Genomic DNA, 12,841 nt, shown 5'->3' on the forward strand with positions numbered 1-12,841 from the left:
GCCCCAAAGTTGTTTTAACATAATATTAACCCTCATGTCAAAAGGTTTGGACACCACTGCCCTAACCAGTAACACCAAGCCCTTTCAGTAAAGAGTGAAAGGGTTATCAGACATTTAAGCAGTCTGATATGAAATGTGAAAAGTTGCCCACTTTTCTGGATTTTTTTGCTGGAGGTTTACCTTGACGCTCCTCCTCCCCAATGCGTAAGATGCGTCAAAAGTGGAGCAATAACAAGCAAGTATTCAAGATGGACGTTTGCCAGAACAAATGGCGTTCTGCGAGCGAGTTATTTTTAGAACGTGACGTCATACCATGTGGTACAGGTAGGGCAAATATGCGTTTTCCTCCACTCTTTCGCTGTACGTTACCCTTGGTTTTACTCAGTAAAACTACTGCTTTTTCTAAGTCTAAGATGTCTCCTAACCATGGTTTTTAAACATTGTTATGGAACGTGCAACAGCGACTCGAGGTACGCTGATAGGCCACATATGAAGGATGTTAAAACCGCAAGCAAGCGGCGTCGATCGGCCCTCGCAGCCAAGCGCCGCCGCGGTGCCGGCCGGCGGGCACTACCCATTCACAAAAATAGAAAACATCCTTCGGGGCCCCCGAAATGCTGGGGCCCCGGGCTGCAGCCCCGGTAAGCCCCTGCTAAAATCCGGCCCAGGGCTCATTCCAACACATCAAACTGCTTAACCTAAGTCATTCCATCATAACACCGGCTGTAGAGTTGATCTCATGTTGAAAGATTAAAGTCTTTTGCTGCACTCAAAAGGTTTTTCTTCCCAGAAGGTGATGTATTTAGCTCCTCCCATCTGCCCCTTAACTCTGACCAGCTTCCATCCCTGTCTGGACAGAAACGTCCCCGTAGCACGATGCTGCCACCACCGTGTTTCAGCTGGATGATGTTCAGCGTTAGTGAACAGAAAGTTCACTGACTAGTAAACTGCAAACAGGACGTTTAAGCTCTTTTCTTGCCGTGCTTCCATGAAAGCCAGATCTGTGGCGTGCATCTCTGAAGCTCCCCCAGAGTTACCAGCTCTCTTGGCTGCTTCTCTAATTACCTTGCCTAGTTGTTGTCGGTTTGCAGTCGTTCCTTTTTAAATGGATTGCACATTGCTGCATGAGATCTTTAAAGCAAGATACGTTGTTTTATATTTTAACCCTGCTTTTACACTTCTCCACAAGTTTATCCCTGATCTGTCTGCTGTGTTCCTTGCTGTTCATTATGTTGTTTGGACACTAATGTTACACAACAAACGTCTGAGGCCTTGACAGAGCAGCTGCATTGCTACATAAAGTATTGCATAGGCGGTCTTTAGTCACACACAAAAAAGCTTTCTGAAGTTATATGGATGAACTTCGTTTTAATTAAGGGGCATCACAGTAAAGGAGATCAATAAAGACGTACGGCAGAAATTTTAGATTTTGTAAAGGAAAATAGAAGTTAAAGACACGTGTTTTCTTCCCTTCACTTTACAGTTATCCGCTACAACTTGCCTTTCACTTTGCTGCTGGTACAGCTGAATTTAAACACTGTATGACAATAACGGACATTTCTTATTTAAGCTTTGTTGTCCCCAAAATAAATCGAACATTTTTGGAAGTAACAACATTTTAGAAGTTCCAGGGGTGTGGAGCTACATATTTGAACTGAATGCCATCTAAGGTACTAACATCAGGGTTCTCACACCTTGGTGAACATCAAATTCAAGGACCTTTCAATAACTTTCCAGGACCAATTTCCTCAAATTCAAGGACCACACGTGGCGGCATTTACCTACTGTGACCGCTGAATAGGTTATCATATTTTAATACAATGCAAATTCAATAAAAGACTAAACGGCATAGAAGTTGTTGGGTCAGAAGCAATGCAAGAAAGTGGACTTAATTTATAGCCTACATTGATATTGATCATATTCATAGCCTACATTTATTTCCACAGTACATGGCTATGCCATACTACATTACATATAAGATGTACATTAGCCTACCGTTTCATGGAATTTTATGGAAAACAGTGCAGTATTGAGATGTTCAGAATTATATCAATTTGTTTCACTTACTTTCATCTTTGATTAAGCTAGTTTTTGACTTTGACTCTGAAAAGTCGCTAAATATAGCGACAAAGTCGCTGAGTTGGCAACACTGCGTGAATGTAACCTATTGGACGCACGTAGGCCTAAACCGTAGCCTACCAACTAACGAAGAAGAGCGAACGTACTCTTGCAGATAAAAAGTCTGCGGAGTCAACATAATTTTAAAAGATCGTGTGATAGTAAAATAATGACATGAGTCGTCATCCGTGTGAACTTTCAACCCCACAAAAAAAGTCAAGGACATTCAAGGACAAGATGTTTTGTTGGCTGTTTTCAAGAACTTTCAAGGGCCTTGAATTTATTTTTTCAGATTCACAAACTTTCAAGGATTTCAAGGACCCGTGGGAACCCTGTAACATCTATAGCCCAAGCTAAGGTTCTGTTCCGATGAGTTACCAGATTAGTGAGACGGAGGCAGCATGGTAGTCAACAGGATCCATGAAAGGAAACCAAAGCAGAAGCACAGAAATAAAACGACACGTTTTAGGTTCCACCTTTTATTACAGGAGTAGTTCTGAAGTTTTGTCATCCTACAGAACCTTTTATTTTATTTTTTTGCTCTGATCTACTTTAACTGAACTGTCCTCCACTGCCACTTTGGGCTGGGCCTTTCCTACACGGAAGTAATAACTTGAAGTAATAACTTGAAAAAAAAAAATTCCACACTTTCAATTTTGACTTCAATAATCATGTTGCGTGATTTCAGCTGACCTGTTGAGTAAAAGGCATGATGTGACAAGCGGTTGTCATCACGGACATGAGCTGTGTACATGAGTCAGATCGCTTTCATGGTAATTTACTCCAGAGTGTGAAGCATGACGCTGAAGCAGAGAGAAGCCGCAGGCCCGTCCGCTGCAGGTTCTACAGCTTCTTCCCTTTGTGCAGTCTGTTGTGGCGCCAGATGTTGTCCTTCCTCAGACGTTTCCAGTACTCCCAGGTGTCTTCTTCCAGCTCGTGCAGCTTTTTGGCTTTTCCCACGTTCAACTGGAACAACCTGGACAGGTAATAAAGAGGAGGAGGAAGACGGTGGTAAGACGTGACGTACGCCTGACAATGTTCCCTCGGACTACTGTCGTCAAATGACTTAAGATGTAATTCTGAGAGTTTTAAACACTAAAAAAATATATGTTTTCTAAAATTACTATTTCTTAATCATCCCTTACTTGTATTCTCAAAGAGCGACATACAAAAACACGCATCTGCTGAAAACACTGCAGGCTCAAACTGTATTGAGACAGACTTGAGTCAGAAACAGAAACAGCTTCACTGGCCAAAATTGTACGCACAAACAAGGAAAATTACTGTTTTCATGCGCTCACCGCATACAGACATTAAGTATAAAGATATAAACTAGAGGAAATAAAGGACAAAAGCAATAGTATGTACATGTGTGCGTTTGCACAGCCAATTTTTGTTAAATACTCAAGCTGTGAAGTATTCATTAGAAAGACAGCTTCAGCTTGTGTATTGTAATAAAGAAAAATGGTGACAAAAATATATAAAATAAGTACCAATTAAATTACAGACAAGTTGCTGTAGCAATTAGGAAATTGAAATGATGCAGATCCAGGTCCAAAACAGATGTCCATCAAATTGTGCCAAGTGAGAATGTGAAATGTACCCATCCCTACTTATATGCCAGTTTATGTATCTTAACAGTCTTGATATTATAGGAAATAAATCTATTAAAAAGGTAGGACATGTAGCTAAGAAACAAGTCCTTTTTTGAATAGCTGCACATGCACAGGACCATCCTACCAGCTCTTCCGCTCCTCAGGGAGATCGCTGGAAAGAATCTCCCAAATCCACTCTGGTCTTATTTCCTTTCACTGAGGCCTTCCTCTTCTTCTCATCAACATGTGAGACTGTTCGCTTCTTGTGACTCTCAGCCATGTTCAAAGTATTCGGTGAAAGCCATGGAGTTACAATGAACGGCTAAAACCAAAGCTAACTGGAAACATAAACACTATACCTTTAACTGTAAGGAAAAGATTTACAAAAAAGTTAATCTTAATTCCCAATTAGTTTTATACTGATTAACTTCAACAGGCTAAAATCTAAGGCAACTGGATGTTTGCGCAGTTTTTTTGTGAATAGAGAAAAAAAGAGACTACTTCAGTAATTTAATCAAATTACACAAGTGGTCTCATCAAGATCCAGGTGACCAAGTGAAGAGCTCAGAGCAAACAATAGACCCTAACAACCTGGCAGAGAGACAGGCAGGTCATTGATCTGGATCTGACTTGGGATGCTCCTCGGAGGACGGACCTTTAATTTTAAGATGATTGATGATGGGGCTCCGGGGGAACATCAAAGACGTGGATATGACTTCAGAACTCCATCCGGACTTGTTCTTCTCATCAAGTTTGTCCCTGACTTTCTTTGAACTCATAGGTCTTCATGGTGTGGTGCCTTTTGCTTAGTGGTGTTATAGCCACTGGAGGCCTTAAGAAAAGGTGTGTTTATGCAGACAGCTCCTATGACACTTAGATTGCCCACAGTTGGATTTTATTTCATTAAAAGTCCGGCTGCCTTCGATCTGAGCCTGTTGTAGCTGCCATGACTCGGATGATTGAGAATCCGCACAGGAAATTCAGGTGGAGGTCTATGGCAGATAGTTACTACTTTAACCTGCATTGGAAGGGTGTATAAAAAAAAAAAAAAAAAAGGCTTTTCTGTCCAAAACCAAACCATGAGAGCAAAACATCCAGTTACCAATGTGCAATAAGAAAAAAAATGAAAGACCCTGAAGCCAGATAAATTCACAAGTTCTTGTCTGGTGCTGTCAGTGCACAAATCAACATGTCTCTGAGTTTTAACAATTTACAAAAACTAACTTTTGTATACCTAAAGCTAAGAAACGTTTGACACCATATAATTTCAGTTTTACTATTGGCAAAGGGGATATCCATTATTTTAACCACATTATATACAAGTCATTTTATGGATGCACTTACGTCCTTCTGAAAACAATTCCCTACACCTGACACTGGTGAACGAAACGTGTGAGTATTCTGTATACCGCTCTGTGATAATAAGACAGAAATAAATTTGTACATCAGCTACCCCAAAACCACCAAGGTGCCCAAGCATTAATAACCAACAATTTTCACAGACCTGCTTCTCTAAAGAAACCATCAACAGTACCTATTTTAACAGGATGCAAAAAATAAAGAAAGAAAACTCCAGACCAACTGTGGAGGACGGGGGAGGAAGTGGCACAGTTGGGGCTTTCTTTACTGACCTCAGTAGAGGGCATGACTTAGAGATAAAGAACTATTGTAAACAGCTAGAGAACCAATAATCAATAAAACCTGACAAAAAGTCCAAGCCCACGCCTTGGACTTTTACCTTGACATCTTGTGTGGGGATTTGAAACTAGAATAACAAAGTCGATTTTACATGAGGAGAAAGCATAATAATCCAAGATGGGGAAAAAAAATTTAAGTAAAGAAAATTGTGGTCCAAATAAATCTAAAAAGGCACAGAAAACAGTGACAGGTCTACTCACCATTCAGGATATTCCTCGGGAGGCTTTAGTTTTGGGTCTTCGCCTTGTTTGTAGATGTTAACCCCGACGGCGTAAGACGTAAGTCTGATTGGGTCTTTACACACCTCTGGACCTTTCAAAACTTCTTTCATCATGCCTTTACCTTTTCCTTTTGCAGCTGAAAGATGGATAACAACATCTCATTTAGTACAATGATGCATAACCACGAATAGTTAGAGCGTGGACGAGCAAATAATATAGCAGCAGCTGATAAGAGATAGAAAAAAAATTATATTGAAGGGGCTACCCCTGACAGTGTAGTAAATAACCTTTACATACATAATTCAACACATGAGCCAATTTAAAAGGGAGTCCTGAAGGCTGTTTCACAAAAGCAGAATTTAGAAATCCAGGATAAGGGATAAAGCGCGGATATGTGTGATATACCGCGCCATCCTGGCTTTATCTGTTTCACAAAGGCCAAACCAGGCTTAGGAGGTGTGACTATGTCAAGCCAGGTTTAACTATTTCAGGTAAATACCCGCTCCCAGCTTTAATCAGACCATGAGGTTGAGCACAGATTCACCGATGCTACAATGGATGAGTTGTGTGCGCCATACTTCAAAACAAACGAGCAACCGTCATGCCTCCTGCTGAGCCGTGACCTTAACACCTGGATGGCCTCACCCTGATCAGCCCCTAAGGGTGGGCATCCTCCTGCCACTATCTTAAAGGAAGATACGCGTTTAGAGCTGCTTATATTGTAAAAACGTGTTACATCATCTTCTCTAACCTATCAGATACTGCGACTCTAGAAGGCGCCGTTTTGCTGACCACTCCACAACAACGTAATTCCACATCCTCCGCTCCTGTATGTGTCCGTTCCGTTACAGACCGCCTCCATGAGTCTGTGGAAAGCAAAGCTTACTACATTCACGGATACCACGTCTAGCTCTGCTTCAAAGTTCCTTGGAACCCAAAGAGAGCATATATGCGATTACCGTCATTACAAGCAGAATGAAAATGTAGTGGAGAGGATTATCATGTTTCCAATTAAATGGCAAAATTACAAATCTGCTTTCTTCTCTGGAGGCAACTCCTGAAAGAAAAGCGGTAGAGGGAGGAAACTTTTTCAGGAGACAGCGTTTGCACAACAATGTTCACCTCATATCAGATCTCAATAGTGGCATTAATTATTAATACAAATATTGTTTGTGTCTAAAAACATTAAGCATAGAATCTAAAACAACTGGAAAGAAGTTAATGTAGGATACCTGACATGAAACTAAATTACCTATTCGTGATAAGAGATATAAAATAAGATAATATTCTTTCCCTTAACAGTTGTTAAGTCACCGGGCCTTATGGTTTACATAGGTTTTCCTTTTGGAGCAGTGAGATTGTTTGTCGAGTCTTTGCAAATGATATGAGGGACACTGCTTGTTTTGGAGAAGTCATCCAAACAGCGCCCCCTAGAGTCACAGAATCTGATAGGTCGTGGAAAATGGTGTAACTAAGGGACTTTATTGAAAAAACATTTGCTTCTTTATCAGCCATTTCTCTAATCCTTTTATCACATGCAGTAGTCTTTTAAAGGTCTGTCAAACTAAGAACAACAGCGCTCTTCAAAAACGAACAGTAAGTGCCCACATGGATAATTAGAGTTAATAACGGTCACCATAATGTTAAAATAATAAATAGTACTTGACTGAATGCCCATAGGCCTATGTATTAGTGGCATCTTTATGAAGGCTGATTAAACACATTGGTTTCTAAACAGCGTGACCACTGACTGAACAGAAGGCACCTGGATTAACTAAACTGGCTGTTAGCCTGGGCTGACTGGAGCAGGCTATCTGCACAGTATAAATCACCATGGGGATTTATGTGAAACCGAACCAATGCTTAATTCAGACAGCCTATCGGGAAAATCCCGGGTTAATCCTCTATCTTGGTTTTGTGAAAGAACCCTTTCGAAACCACTGTGTTCAGTATTTATCAACTGAAGAGAGATGTAGGCTTTACTCACCAACTTTTTTAGCATATCCGCATGTCTGTGTCCTGTTCAACGTGCTTATTCTGCTCAGAAATGCTCCCGCACTGCTTGTAATGCACTGGGAGGACGGAGCTACCCGAAATAAACTGTAAGCAAACATTTTTATTTAGGGTTACCTAAAGACACAGCACACCATGCTACCGTTTGACATTCAATAAATTTGTCCAACTTCCGTTGTCTGCTTTCTTTCTGTGGCCGTCTACTGCCCCCATCTGGACGGGAAGAAGTACTGCAGGCCAGAGCGCCGCGTTTCTAAGCGTGCTGCTTCTATTTGAGTCGTTAGGTGGCAGCAGAGAGACGCTCCGTTGACTCGTACGATAACAAAGGAGAAGAAGACCACAGGAAAAGTTCTCGAAAATGTCCGAGTACGACCAGATCCAGAAGAGCTCCCTAAAAATTAAGGGTTTGGGAGACCTTTCAGCAGGAAAGAAGTAGGTGTTTTCATATTAACTAAACACAGTCTTAACTCTAAACTGGGTCGCTGCCATTAAAACAGCTGGTGTTATAACGTTAGCCTCTGAAAGCCTGTTAGCCAGCTAGCTGGTAGCAGATGGCGATAGTTGTTTTGGATTCATATTCTTCGTGAGCATGAAAATGGCAATTAGACTTAAAACATATCAATGTTCACAGTTCCCTCGACGAAAAACACCATGTAGTGCTTTTTATGTAAAGCTGAAAATGCTAGACTTGTAGCATTAGCAGCGATAGCTCAGCCAATTTTTTTGCGATCATACGGCCAAGACAAGTTTCGAAATACACATAATACACGCGGGGTTTCCTTCAAACAAATCAGTGAAAATACTAAATTTTTTGCTTAAGTTCCAAAAAATTATTTTTGATGCCGAATAAGAAACTATGCCCTAAGACCCCGTCTTCTTCAAAACACCATAGTAGAAGAGAAAGACAGCAAACGAAGTGGAGAAAGGCAATCCAATGTCTATTTTTTTTTCTTTTGGAAGGAAGAAGAAGAAGAACAAAGAGAGCAAGCATCGCTTGGAGCAGGTTGTGACGAGCCAGAATGAGGAGGAGGAGGAAGTGAAAACAAAGAAAGCGTACATCGACAAAAGGACCCCAGCGCAAATCGCTTTTGACAAGATGCAAGAAAAGAGGGTAAATATCCTCCAACATCTGAGCTGCTGCCATTGGTGTTAGAACAGGGACAGTAAAAATTAATACCAATAAATGGGTTTAATAACAGCTAGCATTGGCTTGTTGTTCTGGAGGTTTATCGCTGGCAGGTGCATAATTCATCAGCTTTACTGACTTCTCTGTGTTGCTCTCAAACATCTAATTTCAGCATATTTTTACCAACTTTCAGCTTGGCGGTCCATTACGCTGAAATGTGCTGCAGAGAACCCTAAACAGCAAGAAGTGCCTTGACTAGTTTACCTTGTTGAGGTTTCTCATGGCGTCTGCTGCTTACGCTTTAATTTGATATCGTGATTGGCTAAAACCAACGTTTAGTAGGCTTCATCCAATCAGCTTGGAGAGTCCTGCTGGATGTCCATCGTTTCCCCAAACAGATTTGATAGGAGCAGTCCCAGATTGTTAGTGTGCAGAACAGAGGGTGCTATACATAATCAACAATTAGGCCACAGCAAAACCAATTTATTTTCTTCTATAGCAGTTCAGAGTGGGACTTGCTTGTGAGTTTTTAATCTTTTCCTGCTGCGTAACTCAAGTGCTGCTCATTGTAAGAGCACAAATTGATAGCCAGCTATTCCCCTTCAGGATTTTCTGCCTAGGATCAAAATATCTTGCTGCGTCGGTTTTCTGAAGCCGTTCAGGTCCAGAAAGTCCTCGAAAGCGGCATCAACCATCACTTTATCATCCCCACCTTTGACTGTTTGTATGAGGTTTTTGTTCTGAATTGCTGCATTACTTTTATGGAAGATATGACAGGATGCTCATCTTCCAAAAAGTTCCCTCTAGAAACTCTAGTGAATATTCATCCCAGAAATCCACTGAGATAATCATGAGTTGTTTTAATTTTAACAACATTGACAGGTGTCTGTCTTGTTTTTGCTCAAACGTGGCCTTCATTCTCTGACAGTAGTCAGGCCTGGGTGTTGCTGGTGAACGTTTAAACTTTTCCCAATCAAATGTGATTTAGTTACAATTTAACAAAATATGGATTACTTTTCACATCGGGCCATGCTGCTTTGGGTAAATATTTTCCTGAATTAAAAACAGAATTGCTCAACTGCATCTTTATTAGGTTATCTTTGTCTGATATTCTGTTTGACCTGGAAGTTTTAGTTGTGGCAAAAACACTTGATTGTAGTTAGTTGTTTTTCAGTAGAAAACAGTTTTTCCACTGCAGATTCTAGCACTGGGGTGATACTGTCCAGATCAGTCAACAAACCCTTTTGCCCTCCTCAAAATCAAACTAGTTTTAGATTAACTTGCAGTACTCAGAACTGTGTTGTTTTGCAAACTATTGATATATCCAACAGGACGAAAGGCAGAAATCTTACCTCAGAAGATTTCCATCTTATCAAAATTACACGTGGCTGTGCATTTATAGTTTTAGGTCGACGTAGAAACATAAGTATTTTTTAGTAACTTGTCATACAAAGGCATTGAGTTTGGCTGTGTTTAGAGGGCATTGTACTGGGTTTTTGAAATATTTTTTTCTCTTACAGCAAATGGAGCGAATTTTGAAGAAGGCGTCAAAGACTCACAAGCACAGAGTTGAGGTGAGTCATGTCTGATCCTGGCCGGCCAGGTTCTGAAAAATGGGCCTCAGTCAATGACTGTTTAGAGAGCGATCGTTAATGGGTATAGATTATATTACCTGCCATTTTATTAGCTGGTTTAATTGCCATATTTTCATATAAAATTCTTAATATAGAATATGAATACATATTTTAAAGGTGTGTGTATATATCTAAAGATCTGTTTCTCTGTTTAGGATTTCAATCGCCATCTGGACAACCTTACGGAGCATTATGATATTCCAAAAGTCAGCTGGACCAAGTAAAAAAAGAAAAAGCCCATGTTTTCGTTTAATATTTTTTTTTTTTTTTTACTTTTCCTCCCTTTCATGTGTATGAAAAGCCAGTTTTTGGATTGAACTGGGATTCATTTTTCTTTTGGCTGTAACTATTGCTGTGCACAATAAAGTATTTAATATCCTTTTAACGTGCTCCTTGTTATACTCATACTCCACTGATCTTTCCAGTGTTTGAATGAAGACAAATGTGGTCAGGGTATGTTCTGTTTTTAATCATTCGGGACACTGCAAATATGGCACATCCTGCATATGATGTAAACTGTTCATATTTAACAGGAAAAAAACAAAATGTGCAGAAATACAACTTTGTGTAAATTAACGGCTTTACTGCACTTCGTGGGATGCGTCACCAACAATACAGAGAGTTTAAGACTCAAAGTATGCAAAAACACACATAATGGCGAAACCTTGCAGCTTTTTATGTCAGGATTTAGAAAACAGTATCTCCAAAGCAGTTCAACCGTCTCTCCAATGTTTTTTGTAGTGTTACGGATCACTTGGGCCCGAGCATTTCGCTTGGCTTCACCCACTGGTCGAACTGCTCCTCGGTCAGGTAGCCCAGCTCCACGGCCACGGCCTTCAGCGTGGAGCCCTTCTTGTGAGCCGTCTTGGCGATGGTGGCGGCTTTGTCGTAGCCGATGTGCGGGTTGAGCGCCGTCACCAGCATGAGGGACTCGCTCATGAGCTTGTTGATCCTCTCCGTGTTGGGCTGGATGCCCGCCACGCAGTTGCGCGTGAAGGAGACGGACGCGTCGCCCAGCAGGCGCGCGGAGTTCAGCACGTTCTTCACCATCATGGGCTTGAAGACGTTGAGCTCGAAGTGGCCGTTGCTGCCGCCCACCGTCACGGCCACGTGGTTCCCCATCACCTGCGCCGCCACCATGGTCATGGCCTCGCACTGGGTGGGGTTCACCTTGCCCGGCATGATGCTGCTGCCGGGCTCGTTCTCCGGCAGCACGAGCTCCCCGAGGCCCGAGCGCGGGCCCGAGCCCAGGAAGCGGATGTCGTTGGCGATCTTCATCATGCTGACGGCCACCGTGTTCAGGGCGCCGCTCAGCTCCACCAGCGCGTCGTGAGCGGCCAGCGCCTCGAACTTGTTGGGCGCCGTGATGAACGGGAGGCCCGTGAGGGAGGCCACCGCGGCGGCGACCTTCTCCGCGAAGCCGACGCGGGTGTTGAGGCCCGTCCCCACCGCCGTGCCGCCCGCCGCCAGCTCGTACACCCTGGGCATGGCGGCCCTCACCCTCTCCATGCTGTACTTCACCTGCTGGACGTAGCCGCTGAACTCCTGGCCCAGCGACAGCGGCACGGCGTCCTGCGTGTGCGTGCGTCCGATCTTGATGATGTCGCGGAACTCCTCGGCCTTGGCGGCCAGCGCGTCGTGCAGGGTCTGCAGGCCGGGCAGCAGGACGTGGTGCACCTCCGTGGCCACGGCGATGTGCATGGCGGTGGGGAAGGTGTCGTTGGAGCTCTGGCTCTTGTTGACGTGGTCGTTCGGGTGGACCGGGTCCTTGGAGCCCAGCTTCCCCCCCAGGATCTCGATAGCCCGGTTGCTGATCACCTCGTTCACGTTCATGTTAGTCTGAGTGCCCGATCCGGTCTGCCACACCACCAGAGGGAAATGATCGTCCAGTTTACCTGCCGACACCTCGTCCGCAGCCTTTATGATGGCCTCCGCCAGCTTAGGGTCCAGGCCGTACTCCTTGTTCACCTCGGCGGCGGCTCTCTTCAGTATCCCAAAGGCCTTGATCACTTGGATCGGCATCCTCTCGCTGGGTCCCCCGATCTTGAAGTTCATGGTGGATCTGACGGTCTGGGCGCCGTAGTACTTGTCAGCGGGGACCTTGAGCTCGCCGAACGTGTCCCGCTCCAGCCTGAACTCTGAGGCGGCCATCCTGGACGTGCAGATCAGCAGCTTTGAGCTGGTGTGAAGTCTCTGCAGAGTCAGCAGGCTGCAGTTAAACTGCGGAACCCTTCTTAATGAGCGAAACATGGCTTCTCATTAGAGGTGAATTTCGGGGGAGGTCAACGCAGCTTTCCACATTGTAACCTGTCATTGGGCGACGAGCTACCCCCGAAAGGGGGGGTCAGCCAATCGGGGAGCGAGAGAGGCGGGAGTTCCGGGTGCTTCACCCGGAAGTGGGAAGCTCTTCAAAACATCGCGCCTTTATTTTTGCTA

The 12,841-nt window shown here is 43.4% G+C and overlaps 3 protein-coding genes across 3 annotated transcripts; 1 reads left to right on the plus strand and 2 right to left on the minus strand.

Annotated features, from left to right (window-relative positions):
- Positions 1–2,581: 2,581 nt before the first annotated feature.
- mrpl54 (mitochondrial ribosomal protein L54) lies at positions 2,582–7,829 on the minus strand. The gene is made up of 3 exons (XM_036141251.1): positions 7,620–7,829; positions 5,612–5,768; positions 2,582–3,094 (listed from the first exon to the last, which is right to left on the minus strand). The coding sequence occupies exons 1-3, from the start codon at positions 7,744–7,746 to the stop codon at positions 2,962–2,964; spliced, it is 417 nt and encodes a 138-aa protein (XP_035997144.1). The 5' UTR covers positions 7,747–7,829; the 3' UTR covers positions 2,582–2,961.
- Positions 7,830–7,935: 106 nt separating this feature from the next.
- fam32a (family with sequence similarity 32 member A) lies at positions 7,936–10,633 on the plus strand. Its single transcript, XM_012877850.3, has 4 exons — positions 7,936–8,077; positions 8,606–8,756; positions 10,292–10,345; positions 10,561–10,633. Exons 1-4 carry the CDS (start codon positions 8,004–8,006, stop codon positions 10,627–10,629), a joined length of 348 nt encoding a protein of 115 aa, XP_012733304.2. The 5' UTR covers positions 7,936–8,003; the 3' UTR covers positions 10,630–10,633.
- A 220-nt stretch (positions 10,634–10,853) lies between these two features.
- fh (fumarate hydratase) lies at positions 10,854–12,731 on the minus strand. The gene is made up of 2 exons (XM_036141252.1): positions 11,136–12,731; positions 10,854–11,102 (listed from the first exon to the last, which is right to left on the minus strand). The coding sequence occupies exon 1, from the start codon at positions 12,653–12,655 to the stop codon at positions 11,156–11,158; it is 1,500 nt and encodes a 499-aa protein (XP_035997145.1). The 5' UTR covers positions 12,656–12,731; the 3' UTR covers positions 10,854–11,102; positions 11,136–11,155.
- Positions 12,732–12,841: the final 110 nt, after the last annotated feature.

The sequence above is a fragment of the Fundulus heteroclitus genome, chromosome 9 (genome assembly GCF_011125445.2).
Source record: "Fundulus heteroclitus isolate FHET01 chromosome 9, MU-UCD_Fhet_4.1, whole genome shotgun sequence".
In the NCBI taxonomy this organism is placed as follows: Eukaryota; Metazoa; Chordata; class Actinopteri; order Cyprinodontiformes; family Fundulidae; genus Fundulus; species Fundulus heteroclitus.